Source organism: Heterodontus francisci, chromosome 3, assembly GCF_036365525.1.
Source record: "Heterodontus francisci isolate sHetFra1 chromosome 3, sHetFra1.hap1, whole genome shotgun sequence".
Classification (NCBI taxonomy): domain Eukaryota; kingdom Metazoa; phylum Chordata; class Chondrichthyes; order Heterodontiformes; family Heterodontidae; genus Heterodontus; species Heterodontus francisci.
Genome location: NC_090373.1, coordinates 169101212 through 169118281, shown reverse-complemented (window position 1 = coordinate 169118281; position 17070 = coordinate 169101212). Strand labels below are relative to the sequence as shown.

Here is a 17070-nt window from a genome sequence, read left to right as displayed (position 1 = left end):
GTGGTGGTGGTGTTTCCACACATCTGCTGCCCTTGTTCTTCTAGGCAGTAGAGGTTGTGGCTTTGGAAAGGCTGTCGAAGGAGGCTTAACAATGAATCTTGTAGATGATACACACTGCTGCCACTGTGTGCCATTTGTGGATGGGGTGCCAATCGAGCGAGCTGGATGGTGGCGAGTTTCTTGAGTGCTATTGGAGCTGCACACATCTAAGCAAGTGGAGAGTATTCCATCACACTCCTAATTTGTGCCTAGCAGATAGTAAACAGGAGGTGAGTCACTTGCTGCAGAAAACACAGCCTCTGACACATTCTTGTTGCCACAGTATTTATCTGGCTGGTCCAGTTAAGTTTCTGGTCAATGGTAACCCCTGGAATGTTCATGGCAGGGGATTCAGCGATGGTAATGCTGTTGAATGTCAAGGGGACAGTAGTGTGGTTGTATACACTTAACTAGAAACCCTGGTTGCAAGTACAATTTCCACATGGCAAGTTGTGAAATCAAATGGTCATTCTTCCTGCCTTCATGGGCAGGCTAGCTAGTGCAACCTGGTGGCTTCCCAGTGGAATATGGGACAGCCCTCCTTTTTGGGCACTCCACAGCCTACGGATGGTCCCCCGATGACCATGACTGGCCCTGTGGCAACTGCATTGCCTGCCTCAGTGACCCACCCCAGCCTCTCCAATTGTTGGGGCCTGTCTGCTTGGCCCCTGCATCCCCACTCACCCATCTTCGAGGGCGCACAGCTATCGACGCACCCTGCAGCACCAGCAATAGCCACCACAAGTGGTGGCGTTGCTGAGCAACAGCCCACTGATTAGGCTGCCATCCTTAATGGGGACGCCAGTCCTGACAGCGGCCACTTAATTGCCCACTGCCAAGAATATGCCTCCCTGGGTCACACCTCCCGCCTACAGCCCTGATGGCGGGACTTCAGCCGCCATCATAAAATTCAGCCTGTAATTTCTGCACTAAGTTTGGCTAAAATATAAAATAAAAGCTCGACTTGCAAGAAGTGATATTAGGGTTAAAATAATTTAAAATTTTCACCATTAATCCCCAATTCCAATCAGGTTTTTAGGAACTTCCATTATTGAAACCTGAATTCATATGAAAATCTTTTGCCCAAACTTACCTGTAAAGATGTAGTGCTGCAGGGTCGGAGGGATCTTTCGATGAGACCTCAAACCGAGCTGTCTTCGGTGTAAGATCCCCTTGCATTATTCAAACAAGAGCAGGGCAGTCCTGACCTATATTTATCCCCCAACCAACACCTACCACAGATGTTCTGATGAAAAGTCATCAACCTGAAACATTAACTCTGTTCCCTCACCAGATGCTGCCCAACCTGCTGAGTATTTCCTGAGTATTTTTATTACCTGAAACAGATGTTCTGGTTACTTATTTCATTGTTGTTTGTGGGACATTGCTGTGGGCAAATTGATGGCTGCATTTCACACATTATAACAGTGTCTACACTTCAAAAATACTGCCTTGGATGTAAAGTGCTTTGGGACATCTTGTGATTATATGAAAGGTGTTCTATAAATACAAGTCTTCCTTTTTAATATTATGACAAAACAGTTCAGAAACAAACAGCAACTGCAATTACATCATCTTCACACATCTGTGGACAGTCGGAGATGTGTACAGACTCTAAACGAAGTTGACAACTGATATTTCCAACCAGCAAAATGCAAAACTGCCAGAGGACTCTTCAGCCATACAGTTACGGCTGGTTGCTTGACACCTTAAATAAGCATCATGATGATGCCTGTCTGTAATGAAGCCTAGCTTCCAGAGAGCTGCAACTGGTTCAGTCAAAACATCACAATACCAAGAGGTGAGAGTGACTGCCCTTGACATCAAGGCAGCATTTAACCGAGTATGATATCAAGGAGCCCTAGCAAAACTGGAGTCAATGGCAATCAGGGGGGGAAACTCTCCACTGGTTGTTGTAGGTCAATCATCTCAGTCTGAGGACATCACTGGAGGGGTTCCTCAGGGTAGTGTCCTCGGCCCACGCATCTTCAGCTGCTTCACCAATCAACTTCCCTCCATCATAAGGTCAGAAGTGGTTTGTTTGCTGATGATTGCACAACGTTCAGCACCATCCGCAACTCCTCAGATACTGAAGCAGCCCGTGTCTGTATGCAGTAAGACCTGGACAACATCCAGGTTTTGACTGATAAGTGGCATGCAACATAGGTGCCACACAAGTGCCAGGCAATGACCATCTCCCCTTAATGTTCAATGGCATTACCATCGCTGAATCTCCCAGTAACATCCTGAGGGTCACCACTGAACTGAACTGGACCAGCCACATAAATGCTGTGGCTACAAGAGCAGGTCAGAGGCTGGGAATTCCACAGCGAGTAACTCAACTCCTGTCTCCCCATCTACAAGGCACACGTCAGGAGTGTGATGGAATACTCTCCACTTGGCGAGATGAGTGCAGCTCCAACAACACTCAAGAAGCTAGTCACCATCCAGGACAAAGTTGTCCGCTTGATTGGCAACCCATCCACCACCTTCAACATTCACTTCCTCCACCATGGACACAGTGGCAGCAGTGTGTACCATCTAAAAGATGCACTGCAGCAACTCTTAGGGCTCCTTCAACAACACCTTCCAAACCTGTGACCTCTACCACCTAGGACAAGGGTAGCAGATGCATGGGAACACCACCACCTGCAAGTTCCCCTCCAAGTCACACACTATCCTGACCTGGAACTGTCTCACCATTCCTTCACTGTCGCTGGGTCAAAATCCTGGATCTCCCTTCCTAACAGCACTGTGAGTGTACCCACATCAAAAGCTGCAGCAGTTCAAGGCGGCAGCTCACCACCACCTTCTCAAGGGTAATTAGGGACGGGCAATAAATGTTGGCCTGGCCAGCGATGCCCACATCCCACAAATGAATAAAAAAGTCAAATGCTTCTTAACTGCAAAGAATTTCTGAGACATTTTCTTCAGGTAGAAAGGGATCAAAGTTAAAAATCAATGATTTACATAATATGAAGTTTTATACCAGAAAAAGAACCCACCTTTGCAACAGAGTTCCAACATCTTTGCCGCTGCGGCTCCCCTCCTACAGAAGAATAACAATCCACCTTATTTAAACAGAGCCACTATTTATAGCTTCCAATCGCCGTCTGCTTTCTGGTGACTTCATTATATCACAAACGTACTGTAGGGTTGTACTGATTTCAGAACAGGTGCCACCATATTTTGTTATGCAAGGTAGAACTTTTGTCTATACGTTGCTAGATCCCTTGAAACGGTCTTGTGGATACCGGGTGGAGAACCCCTGCCATATATCAGCTTTATGGCATAGTATTCTGTTCAGCAGGTTTCTGTGTGATAGCATCACGTGTGATTATGCTGCTGATGTATTCAGTCATTGGCGATCATCTCAAAATGGCAGGCAATTACTTGAAAATTAAGACTGTGTAACATCTATAACAGATGATCTGGTCATTTATTTCACTGTTGCTTGTTGGGCCTTGCCGTGTGCAAATTGGCTATTGGGTTTCCTGCATTACAACAGTGATTACATTTCTAAAGTACTTTATTGCCTGAAAAGCACTTTGGGACGTCCTGGGATCGTGAATGATGCCATATGAATGCAAGTCCTTTCTTTCTATATATTTGAATTAAGTACAGATTTTCATTGTAAATTATTCAGTCTGTTAATTTGCAGATTTATTAATTTATGATAAGAATCAAGAAGGAACATGCTTCCAATGAACAATTTACCTTTAGGACCTTAAACTATTTTAGGTGGCTGTGCTGGATGCCTGACAAATGGGCTGACCCAATTTCAGATTTTGGGTGCAACGAGAACCAATTTCTACCCCTTGTTTTGTTTATGCTAGGGGCCTAATCTGAAATGAAACATACAATTTGTGAAAAGAACTTGAAATCTGGAAACTCTCAGTGCAAAATGAATTTGAATGAACACTTTTAAAAAAAAAAGATTGGTTCAGTTCACAGACTAGTAAATGCTCTACAAATTGGGATGTCTGGTATCTATTTATCTGTGACGGTGCATTCCACTGCTTCTAATGGTCACCAGAAGTCTTAGATTATTAATTTTACAGTAAGTCAATTAGAGCATCAAGATTTCTAATGGAGATTTACTGCAAGGGGGTTGTATTTAATAAAATGAGAAGCTTTATTGTTTGTGGTATTTGTAGGGAAATCAGTTTTAAATGCAAACTGATAGCAGTTAATCTTTTTAATACACACTATATACAAATATATTTCTTTTGCATTTTAATTAAAATAGAACACTGGGTAACCTTCCAATTCACCTACCTACTAGTCAACATACATTGTTCATCTCTTAATATTTACATACTGCTGAAATGTTGGTTATAGAAGTATTGTTAGTCATTTCAGATTCTGCTAAAAAGCATACACTGCACAAAAGTTATAAAAAATGAATAAAATGCACCAGTGGATCCTGAACAGGGCAATTATAAGCTACACATAATGGATCTCCACAGACCAGCATGTAAGCACTCTTAAAATAGAATCTGTCATTAGTCAGCAAGTGGAAGTTAAAAATGTAGGTACTGCAGCATCATATCTGTCTCAAGTCTATCCTTTTGCTACTTCTTCTATATTAAATAAAACCAAAATAAAGTTTGGCAATTAAATGCCATTGGGTGTGAACTAAGATTCCTCCCCTAAACTGTACACAAACTTTGTTCTCTGAAACTGGACGCGGTGAAGTATAATTTTGGAATGCTGGTGCAAATACTTAACTCCCCTCTCCCACGGCAGCTAGATCAGATACTAGAAAATTACCTCTGCATTAACATTAACAAAGTCAGCATTCTATGAAATTAAATACAAAGAATTTTATTTGCTTTATGGTGGAAGACAACATAGTGTGTAACATATGTTTGCAGTGCTCCATTCTTCCAGATAAAGAAACCTTAACACAATGGAAAAATATTTTAATTAGTAATTCTTTTCATCCATAAATTACAATCAGGACAGATGACATTAAACATGTGCCAAGCTCTGCAGAGAGCTGGTGTGTTCTCAGCCAGGATTTCCAGGTTTCCTTGCAAATTCATTCAATAAAACTGCCTCGCCAGCCTCTCATTGTCAAGTACCAGCTGGTCACCATATTGTACGCTTGACATTTGCCCAGACGGACCGTTTCATACCCTGTGCTGCTTTTATTTCACTCCAATCTAACTTGGTGTCAGGAATTTCATCTTCAGGTTCCGGCACCTTCCTGACTGCTCCATGTGGAGAGGCAACAATCAGGGGCAAAGGCCCACACTCATTTCGAAACTCTACTACATGTAACTCCTTCTTGTTGGCTAAGTCACTGTGAGTTTCCTATGGGATTGTAGCAAGAAAAAATAAACAGTATGAAACATTTGATCATACAACCAGTCAGTTTTTAGCCAAGTTACAGTAGCTAACAACTTTGTTGTTAATTTCTTTACCTCAAAGATACAGGAGTAACGAATAATGTACACCTTAATACATATTCATATAAAAGATTACTCGCAATGGGATAACAGGGTGACCACTGCTCATTTCATTTAAGGATGTTAAAGGACTTACATGGAAGTTGCAGAGAATAGGAAAAACTAGACTAAAGAACTAGTAAAGGGACTGATAAAACTCTCAAGGATTGTCCCTGTACTCAATCTGCTAAGTAGCTGTTTCAAACAGTTTTGAAACAAGTGTCTAGGGACACATGAAAATAGATCCCTACAATGCATGGACATGCTCAATTCTGTATCTTGTTTCATGTGAGGTGTTAGCCTGTCTATATTTCTCCTCCCCTATCCCGCCCCACAGCAGCAGCTGAAAATAGCTGTCAGTAGAGGCCTGGCAGCAGATCACCTCTCTCTCAGCTACATGGATACAGTGACCTACCCATCAAGGGAGAAAAGGAGGCAAGACTGGGATTAACAAAATGAAATCTGCTATATTTTAAAAATATTTAACAAAAGAAGGAAAATCTATTTAAGATTAATTTTATTTTCTATTTTGTTCCCCTTCAGTTTTCCCTCCTCTGCTGAGGACACCGATGCTCCCTAAAATATGGTTTACATTTACCAATCACCCTCTGGCACATTGCCTAAGTGACTATGTGCGAGCCCAGACTGTGATCGGTGAGCCGAATATTTGACCATTGGGAATGGCAGCAGGGGTCATCATGGCTGAGTTTGATCTTCCCTCACAAATGTCCACACCTGTCCTTTATAGGAGGGGTTACTGATGAACATTTAGCAGCAGGAGATCTGACTGACTTTCCCTGGTCAGGGCTACTGATACCGACTATGGCACCCCTACGGATCTGCTAACTTGGTGACTGGTCTATATGGCTGAACTGCAAGCTGACTTTAACAAATGAGTTACAGGGAACTACAGAGACCAGATTTAACATGTAAAATTCAGATTAATACAACATAAATTTTGCATTACCAACTTGAAGTCTGCTGGACTCTTAACAAGATTAGCTTGATGCCAGTGAGCAAGCCTATTTGATTCAGCCAAGCTGAAAAAAGACTAAAAGTGTCCATGTATTTTTAGATGCAGCTTTACCTGATTTGATAATCCTTGGAAAAGGGCTCTGGTAATATTCAATAGATTTGTTGATCCAGAAACCTTGGCATACATGTCCTTAATTCCAATTAATTTGCATATTGTAATGATAGCTCGATGACAATGTAATCCATACCCTGAGGCACAAAAGTAAGTAATATGTTTAAAAACATAGTGCACATGTGGTTTTAGAATTACTGAAACTACACTCATGAGAGCTGGATTAACTTAGTGGTGTTTGTATCCAAAGGTGTTTAAACTTTCTGAATGTTCAGCAGAGCCTGCTTACATCTATGCCACGCATTTTGATCTTGGACAAGAGATTACACCATTCACTGAAATATTGGTGCATTACAACTCATCATGCCATGTCAACAAATAATAATAATCCTTTAACAGGTAAAATTAAACCACGGAGAAGTACATGGCTAAGATAGACATTGCCATCATTTATGTTTCTATGCTATTTAAACAGTCACGTTGGACAAATGAGTTGGCAAGAAATTCTTTGACTAGTAAAATAAAAGCAAAATACTGCAGATGCTGGAAATCTGAAATAAAAACAAAGTGCTGGAAACACTCAGCAGGTCAGGCAGCATCTGTGGAGACAGAAGCAGAGTTAATGTTTCAGGTCTGTGAACCTTCATCAGAACTGGCAAAGAATTAGGTTTTAAGCAAGTGAAGCAGGTGGGGGGTGAGATGGGGGTGGGTGGGGAAGAGAACCAAAGGAGAGGAGCGTGATAGGGCAGAGGGCAGGAGAGATTAAATAACAAAGCTGTCCTGGGACAAAGGCAAAGAGTGTGGTAGTGCTTCTGGTGAAAGACAAAGCATTAGAATCATAGAGTTACACAGCACAGAATAATGAGCAGCTCTGTACACATGAAGAACGTGCACATGGTTAAAAAACAAATTTAAAAAAATTAAGGAAAAAAAGGGCCATTCATGCTCTGAAATTATTGAACTCAATGTTCAGTCCGCAAGGCTGTAGAGTGCCTAATCGAAAGATCAGGTGCTGCTCCTCAAGCTTGTGTTGATGTTCACTGAAACATTGCAGCAGGCCAAGGACAGAAATGTGGGCATGAGGGCAGTGGGGTGTGATGAAATTGCAAGAACCAGAAGCTTGGAGTCATGCTTTCGGACTGAGTGGAGGTGTTCCGCAAAGCGGTCACCCAACCTGCGTTTGGTCTCCCCAATGTACAGGCGACCGCAGTTGAGCAGCAAATACAGTATACTAAATTGAAGGAAGGACATGTAAATCACTGCTTCACCTGGAAGAAGTGTTTGGGGCCTTGGATGGTGAGGAGAGAGGAGGTAAAAGGGCACGTATTACACCTCCTGCGATTGCATGGGAAAGTGATGATGTGTTGGGGGTGATGGAGGAGTGGACCAGGGTGTCGCAGAGGGAACAATCCCTTTGGAATGCTGACGGGGAGGGGGAGGGGGAGGGGAAGATGTGTTTGGTGGTGGCATCACGCTGGAGGTGGCAGAAATGGCGGAGGATGATCTTTTGGATGTGGAGGCTGGTGGGGTGGAAAGTGAGGACAAGGGGAACTCTGTCGCACTTCTGGGAGGAAGGGGAAGGGGTGAGGGCAGAAGTGCGGGAAATGGGCCGGACACGGTTGAGGGCCCTGTCAACCACAGTTGAGGGGAATCCTCGGTTGAGGAAAAAAGGAAGACACATCAGAAGCACTGTTGTGGAAGGTTGCATCATCAGAACAGATGCATCAGAATCAGAGAAACTGGGAGAAGGAGTGGAGTCCTTACAGGAAACAGGATTTGAGGAAGTGCAGTCAAGGTATCCATGGGAGTCGGTGGGCTTATAAGGAATAGTAGTGGATAGCCTATCCCCAGAATCGGAGACAGAGAAGTCAAGGAAGGGAAGTGCCGGAGATAGACCATGTAAAGGTCAGAGGTGTCGAAATTGGAAGCAAAGTTGAAGAAGTTTTCCAGTTCGGGGAGAGAGCAGGAAGCTGCACTGATACAGTCATCAATGTACAGAAAAAGAGGTGAGAGAGGGGGCCTGAGTAGGACTGGAACAAGGAATGCTCTACATATCACACAAAATGACAGGCATAACTAGGACCTATGCGGGTACCCATAGCAACACCTTTTATTTGAAGGAAGTGAGTGGAGTTGAAGGAGAAGGTGTTCAATTTAAGAAGTTCAGCCAGGTGGAGGAGGGTAGTGGTGGATGGGCTGGTTGGGCCTTTGTTCAAGGAGAGCACCCAGAACGTCCTGGTGGGGGATGGAGATCTAGAGACATTGGACGTCCATAGTGAAGAGGAAGCGGTTAGGGCCAGAAAACTGGCAACTGTTGAAATGACGTAGAGCATCCGAAGAGTCACGAATGTAGGTGGGAAAATACTGGACTAGGGGAGAAAAGATAGAGTCAAGATAGGAAGAAATAAGTTCAGTGGGGCAGGAACAGGATGAAATGATGGGTCTACCAGGACAGCCCTGTTTGTGGATTATGGGAAGGAGGTAGAAGCGGGCTGTCTGGGGTTGTGGGATGATGAGCTTGGAAGCTGTACAGGGAAGATCTCTAGAGGAGATGAAGTTAGTGACAGTCCTGGAGACAGTAGCTTGATGTTTGCTGGTGGAATCATGGTCTGGGGGAGGTAGGAAGAAGTGTTTGAGAGCTGGCGCTCAGCCTCTGCAAGGTAGAGGTGAAGAAGTGATTTATGTGTACTTCCTTCAATTTATTATACTGTCGTCACTGCTCACAATGTGGTCGCCTCTAGAATGGGGAGATCAAATGCAGATTGGGTGACCGCTTTGCAGAAAACCTCTGCTCAGTCCGAAAGCATGACCCTGAGCTTCCAGTTGCTTGCCATTTCAACACCCCCACCCACCCCCCCCACCCCCACACTCTCGTGCCCGGATTTCTGTCCTTGGCCTGCTGCAGTGTTCCAGCAAACATCAATGCAAGCTCAAGGAGCACCACCTGGTCTTTCGATTAAGCACTCTACAACCTTGTGGACTGAACATTTGAGTTCAATAATTTCAGAGCAGGACTGGCCCTTTTAAAAAAAAAAATTCTCTATTATTTTGTTTTATTTTTAAAACCATGTGCCTGTTTTCATCTGGATAGAGCTGCTCATTATTGTGCCATTAACACTCTCTCTGGACTAATGCTTTGAGCTGGATTTTACCAGTTCCCCAACGTTGGGGGCCGTGGTGGGGGTGCCCGGAAAATGCCTCTGGCAGAGGCGTGTGATGGGCCACGATGCCGGGACGGCCCCGCCTCATGTTACCGGTGGTGGCAAGGCCTCGTGGCAGCGCCCCCGCCGCTCAGCGACGGGACTGAAATCTAAACGTGTTAATGCATAGTAAAAAATAAATGCCTTACATACTGCCGCTGCCGTCCCGCTCTGATATTCCCGTTAGTAGACGGACTCCTGTGCTTCGGATCTCCAATTGGAGATCCGATGCGGGACACTGGTGGAGAGGGGGAGGAGGTAAGTTTTCAGGGCAGGCGGGGTTAGCAGGGTGAAACCATTTTGATTGGTCTAGAGGGTGCTGAGAAGGGGTAAATTTCAAAGTTATAAACTTTGGTAGGGGGTGAAGGTTCGGATCGCAAGGTAAGTTGTTTTTGGGGGAAGAGGGCAAGTAATAATTTGTTTAGTCACTGGTGGGTGGGAGAGGGCATTGAATCTTTTATTAAGTTTTTCACTTCAAATTTATACTGCCTATAACTTTAAAAATCTAAATGAAGTGGAAGGGCTTGAAGCCCTTTAAAAATGGCACCATCTAAATGAGCTGCTGCGTTTAATATCGTGGCAGCTCCGCAGAGCAAATCCCGCACTTGCACCCCTCCAACTTTGAAGCTCGCTGCCGAGCTGGTAAAATTTAGCCCTTTGTCTTTCACCATAAGCATTAACACATTCTTTGCCTTTGTCCCATGACAGATTTGTTATTTAAACTCTCCTGTCCTCTGCCCTATCATTTTTATTTATTTATTTTTTTTTTTTTAGAGATACAGCACTGAAATAGGCCCTTCGGCCCACCGAGTCTGTGCCGACCATTAACCACCCATTTATACTAATCCTGCACTAATCCCATATTCCTACCACATCCGTCCCTATATTCCCCTACCACCTACCTATACTAGGGGCAATTTATAATGGCCAATTTACCTATCAACCTGCAAGTCTTTTGGCTGTGGGAGGAAACCGGAGCACCCGGAGGAAACCCACGCAGACACAGGGAGAACTTGCAAACTCCACACAGGCAGTACCCAGAATTGAACCCGGGTCCCTGGAGCTGTGAGGCTGCGGTGCTAACCACTGCGCCACTGTGCCGCCCCTGATGTAGGGATGAATTGCCTGAGGTAGTGAAAGGGTCATTTAAGATGAACTGGGCCATCACTGTAATATCTTCCTCCTCATTAACATACATCTCATACCTGAGGTGCAGAGTTGCAGGAAAAGGTCCTGTATGTTCTGATAGAATAATAGGAACAGAGTTATAAATTACCAATGCACAGCAAATAAATTTATCAATTATTAACCAAATCATACAGCTTCAGCAGTAGGTTCATTGAAGTTTCTATTCACCTGTTACTGCCTAATTATTAAAGGCTTATGTTGGAGTTGTGGATAGTGCCGAAGGATGTTGTAGGGTACAGAGGGACATAGATAGGCTGCAGAGCTGGGCTGAGAGATGGCAAATGGAGTTTAATGCGGAAAAGTGCGAGGTGATTCACTTTGGAAGGAGTAACAGGAATGCAGAGTACTGGGCTAATGGGAAGATTCTTGGTAGTGTAGATGAACAGCGAGATCTTGGTGTCCAGGTGCATAAATCCCTGAAGGTTGCTACCTAGGTTAATAGGGCTGTTAAGAAGGCATATGGTGTGTTAGCTTTTATTAGTAGGGGGATCGAGTTTCGGAGCCACGAGGTCATGCTGCAGCTGTACAAAACTCTGGTGAGGCCGCACCTGGAGTATTGCGTGCAGTTCTGGTTACCGCATTATAGGAAGGATGTGGAAGCTATGGAAAGGGTGCAGAGGAGATTTACTAGGATGCTGCCTGGTATGGAGGGAAGGTCTTACGAGGAAAGGCTGAGGGACTTGAGGTTGTTTTCGTTGGAGAGAAGGAGGAGGAGAGGTGACTTAATAGAGACATATAAGATAATCAGAGGGTTAGATAGGGTGGATAGTGAGAGTCTTTTTCCTCGGATGGTGATGGCAAACACGAGGGGACATAGCTTTAAGTTGAGGGGTGATAGATATAGAGGACAGATGTCAGAGGTAGTTTCTTTACTCAGAGAGTAGTAGGGGCGTGGAACGCCCTGCCTGCAACAGTAATAGACTCTCCAACTTTAAGGGCATTTAAGTGGTCATTGGATAGACATATGGATGAAAATGGAATAGTGTAGGTCAGATGGTTTCACAGGTCGGCGCAACATCGAGGGCCGAAGGGCCTGTACTGCGCTGTAATGTTCTAATTCTAATTCTATCATGAGCAAGGGGAGAATTATGCATTATGACCATTTCAACAGAGTAAAGTCTCATGGATGGCTGAACCTTCCTTGTTGACAAAGTCCATCTGAGGAGCAACAGCTTTAAACTGTAAAGCTGGTTAAGATTAACTGGGCAACACAAAGGCTCAACAATTTTGGCATTTTCAAAGTGAGCATATGCTTTCACTGTACCATTATTCAAAGAGAACAGCAGAATAATTCAGATTACTTGTATTCCTTACTTTTGTTTCTTTCCATTAAGAAATGCATTAGATATCAAACAGCTTCCTTTACTTGTTCAGAGTTTGAGAGAGTAAGTTTGTCTTCAATTTCTTGCACGCCACTTCAGATGGAACTAACTGCGTGCAGGACTCTATAGCTTTTACTATTTCATCTATTGTCCATTTTTCCTCTTGAAGTGCATGTTCACCCAATGCAAATGGACCCTGTTTGGTTCTGATCAACTCCTTTACATGAGCACATGAAGAAAGCTCTTTGCCAAGGTCATTAACCAAACTACGCACGTAAAAGCCACCTCCACATTCAACATGTAGAGTAAAGAAAGGAGGATTGTAATCCTGTACAGAAAGACTATGAACCACAACGAGCCTGGCAGGTTTCGCTTCCACGGCTTCTCCTTTCTTCACCAAACAGGAAAGTCGTTGACCATTTTGTTTCAAAGCAAAATATAATGGAGGAGTCTGCATAATGTTTCCTGTAAATTTCTTCAGAGTACTTTCCAGATCGTCCTTTGTTACGTGATCATACGATTGTTCTTCTGTCACCATCCCTATAGCATCAAACGTGTCTGTGGCCTTTCCAAGTTCACCAACTGTTGTATATTTCTTGGAGCAGGACAACAGTCCACTGAGCATTTTGGTTCCTTTACCAATGCCAACCACAAACACTCCTGATGCTGCACTATCAAGGGTTCCTCCATGTCCCAGCTTCAGAACTTGTTTCTTTCTTTTCATTGGATGTTGCTTGACACCAGCTTCTTTTAAGAGCTTAGTTTTCAGGAGGTTTAGCATGTCTGCTGAAGTAGGATCTTTCTTTTTGTGAATAGCAAAGAGCCCGTTCAGACCCTGCAGTTTCTCAGCCAATGCAACCGAACCTGAGCCACCCGCCACGTTGCTTCAGGATAAACACCTCCTGCATCTCAGCAACGCGCTCTTTCAGACACCTTCTCCTTGCTCTCTTCTCCACCAACTGGAGAGAATACAGAGGAGATTTACAAGATTGTTGCCAGGGCTCATAAGTTGCAGCTATGAAGAAAGATTGGATTGGCCAGGGTTGTTTTCTTTAGAACAGAGGAGGCTGAGGGATGACTTAATTGAGGTGTACAAAATTATGAGGGTCCTTGATAGAGTAGACAGGAAGAACCTATTTCCCCCAGGGGAGAGGTCAATTATCAGGGGGCACAGATTTAAGGTGATTGGTAGAAGGATTAGAGGGGACATGAGGAAAAGCTTTTTCACCCAGAGGGTGGTGGGTGTCTGGAATTCACTGCCCGGATCTGTGATGGAGGCAGAAACCCTCAACTCATTTAAAAGGTACTTGGACCTGCACCTGAACTGCTGTAACCTGCAAGGCAATGGGCCAGGTGCTGGAAAGTGGAATTAGATTGGGTGGCTAGCTTTTTTGGCTGGCACGGCCACGATGGGCTGAATGGCCTCCTTCTGTGCTGTAATTTTTCTATGGTTCTAACCTGGCTATTCTCCACTTCACTTGCTTAAAATCTAATTAGTTTAGTTTAGTTTAGAGATACAGCACTGAAACAGGCCTTTCGGCCTTTGCTTAGACCAACGTTGTGTAGTGCTGTAGGCGGGGTGGAAAATAGACTGTGGAGATTTGAACATGGAATGGTTACTGTGGAGTTGGGTGTGTTCAAGAACTTGAGAGAGAAATGGCAGATTACATTTGAGAGGACAGAGGTGCTGAGAGTGAATGCTTTACAGAGGGGAGGTTTGATGACAGTGGTTTTGAAGAGCAGATAAGTGGCTGTTCAAAGGAGCTGTTAATGATATCAGCTAGAAGAAAAAAAATCAAATGTGTTATACATTTCACACACGCGTTTTTATGGAATAACTTCAATTCTCATTCTGGCATAAGGATTAATAAAGGAGATTACTAGCAACACCTGAAAGATGCTGTCAGCTTTTGGATTTTGACCAAATATTACTTCATTGCTTAATTTAGTGTGCAAGATCCTCTTTACTGAAGTAACATAATTGGATTTCCCCCTCCGATGTGACCCAAATGGACACTTTAATTAGTGTAGTGTACCCAATCATGCACAACACCTTCGAACATTAGTCTTACCATAATTCTGTTTCTTCATTTTGATTGTTGTTCGCTTGAACCTTGATGTTATATCCTGATAAACTGCATTAAGACAAAATACTCTTTAGTATGCTGCTTATTTTAATCTGTTTTATTTCTTGGCATACATTACTGAAAATACATGGTAATTAAAATAAAACTGCAATTGCCAAGAACCTGAAGTCAAAAAAGAGAATGTTGGAAGTGCACAGCTGATCTATCAGCATCTGAAAAGAGAAACAATTGGTTAATACTTTATAAGAGACAGTCTGACACCTCTGGCATTTTGTTATTAGACTATACACATTGCTATTGCTTTCCAGTTTTTGTGTAAAACACATTCCACTTTTGATACCAAAATGAAGTGCACCAAGGTAACGCATGGATTAGATACATGGTAAAGATTCCTTTACTCTGCTTTAATGCCAAACCTCAGATAGACCAGTATTTAAGCAGGAGGGCATTTCCATTGCACAATGAACTACTTTCAGTGAGACTGCTAATACAATGGCAGTTTTTAAAAATTATTGCTGTAGTCAGCTTTCAGCTGTTAAAGTACACGCATGCCTCCCAATTCCCCCACTGAAATTGCACGTTAAGGCAAAAGAGGCAGCAAGTTGGCCTTATTATGTCCTAGCATTCTTGGAAACTGTGATTTACTTAAACTGGGTCAAGTTCTTTAAGTTTTAATGGGAACATTCACAGCAGCATTACAATTTAGCAGTTGATACAGAATATTAACTATACCTTACTGGAGAAAAAAAAAAGAGTAAAACAGAAGAATGGAACAGTCACCAGTGAATTTTCCACCAACAGATAAATCAGTGCAAATAAGAATGGAGCCGGCTGCATAAATTGTGTAAAATCTTACTGATTTATTATTTCTTTAAAAAAAAAAAATCCCCAATGTTATTCCTTACACTCCTAATCTCACCTGAAGGTGGTGATTCCATGGACAGTGATAGTGTTAGTGTATTTTTTCCACTTATTAATTTGGATGTGAAATTGAGTAAGATTTTAGCTTGTGACCGACAGTGAAAGGGAACAGTTTGACAAGGTCACTAGACTTTCCCTTTAAAGCTACACTTGTTTGCTTCACCAATCCACTGTGTCTGACACATGCCCTGCTGTTAACAAACCATTTTTAGCACACAATAAAAATCCAAAAGAGCTTTTATTTATGTTTGCTATGTAGACGATTACGATTACAATTACGAGAGTATATTTCACAAGACGAAAATTTACTGTTTCAAGTAGGGACAGAGGGGGCTGGATTTTGTTCTCATTCTGATGGCAGCTTTCATGGTGGGGGGAACGGGGGATGGAGAATCGGGGCAGAATCGCCCACCATGGAACTAGACACTGGGAATCCTGGGGGTGGGATAGGCTGCTGCCAACCTTCCCGCCCAGAGGTCAAATAAAGGCCTCCCCGCTGCCACAGCGGCAGGGGCAGAGGGGCTCCGCTATGCAGGGAGGATGACTTGGAAAATGAGGCACCCTCCCTATGCGCTTGGCGGGGGGGGGTTCCCTCATTCGTGGGCAATTTGTAGCCCACAGAGGACCCACAGGAACAAATGTACCCCCCGGGACGCCCCACCCTCCCACTGGACTGAATGTGTACCCCACAGCCCCCTCGCTGGGGCCTTCCAGACTGGCCGTTGTGACCTCGCCTCACCTACCTCTACTCTGGGGTTCCAGCGCTGGGCCAGGGTCCGAGGCCTCTGCGGTACTGGCAGTGGCCACCCTCCCAGTGGCACTGCTGATACTGCTGAACTGCCAGCCCTGTGATGGGCCGGCTGCTCTTAGGGGCGGTATCCCTATCCTGATATCGATTTAATCTTTAAAAGGGTCGGGTTCCTGCCTCCTTAATCCCCAAAAGACCTGAGGATCGCTCTGGGGGTCTGAAAAAATGCAGAGGCGGGGTTCCCACCTGCCTTTTCGGCCCAGCGCTGGGAGCCCCGCCTCCTGTACAAAATCCAGCCCAGTGTTTAAAATCAACAGAATCAACAAAAATTGTTGGTATCCTTTACGCATTGTGAGAATTTGTCTGGGTTTAAGGTCATGATATCATAGACGAGCAGTACCACACATGGTTTCACACAATAATTAGGGAAAAACAAGGCCACTCCAGCCCCTCTTAGTTCATCCAAAGACCACCCATTGCAGCATCCAATATTTTCATAAATGATCTGAGTTTTCACTGCTACAACTCTATCCCAAAGTCTTATTTGTTCATGGGATGTGGACGTCATTGGCTCGGCCTGCATTTATTGCCCATCCCTAATTGCCCTGGAGAAGGTGGTGGTGAGCTGCCTTCTTCAACCACTGTAGTCCATGTCGAAGCCACGTATTGATCATTTTCAGTATGTGAAAGAGCTTCCTAATATTAGTGCATCTCACTCAATTGTTCCATTCTTACAATTTAATTTGAAGTAATTTTCCGAATTTACTAATTTCTTGTGGGTAATACTACTGCACACAAAAGACAGGTGTGACCTTGGGCATGTACCTCACGGTCACAGTGATCTCCTGGAGCTTGTTTTGTTCACCTTTTGGATCAGAGGGGTATTTTCCAGATGTTTGTCCCCTAAATTGGTCCAGAGTTTTTCTTTCCTCAGCAATTACATGACTACAAGTGGGGGAGGATGTACTGGGAGTCATGCTGCTTCTACCTCCTTCCCAAAATCCACAAACAGGACTGTCCCAGCA

At 43.9% G+C, this 17070-nt stretch overlaps 2 protein-coding genes across 2 annotated transcripts in view; both read right to left on the bottom strand.

Annotated features, from left to right (window-relative positions):
* Window positions 1-4850: 4850 nt before the first annotated feature.
* Window positions 4851-17070, bottom strand: part of mrps5 (mitochondrial ribosomal protein S5) — a 161486-nt gene continuing 149266 nt past the window's right edge. The window contains exons 9-11 of the mRNA XM_068027484.1: window positions 14362-14424; window positions 6580-6716; window positions 4851-5358 (exon numbers count right to left, since the gene is read on the bottom strand). Coding sequence (XP_067883585.1) covers window positions 5134-5358; window positions 6580-6716; window positions 14362-14424 — 425 coding nt within the window. The 3' untranslated portion in view covers window positions 4851-5133. The remainder of the gene's footprint in view (window positions 5359-6579; window positions 6717-14361; window positions 14425-17070) is intronic.
* On the bottom strand, window positions 6636-14341 carry LOC137363996 (pseudouridylate synthase TRUB1-like). The gene is made up of 2 exons (XM_068027493.1): window positions 12282-14341; window positions 6636-6716 (listed from the first exon to the last, which is right to left on the bottom strand). The coding sequence occupies exon 1, from the start codon at window positions 13068-13070 to the stop codon at window positions 12330-12332; it is 741 nt and encodes a 246-aa protein (XP_067883594.1). The 5' UTR covers window positions 13071-14341; the 3' UTR covers window positions 6636-6716; window positions 12282-12329.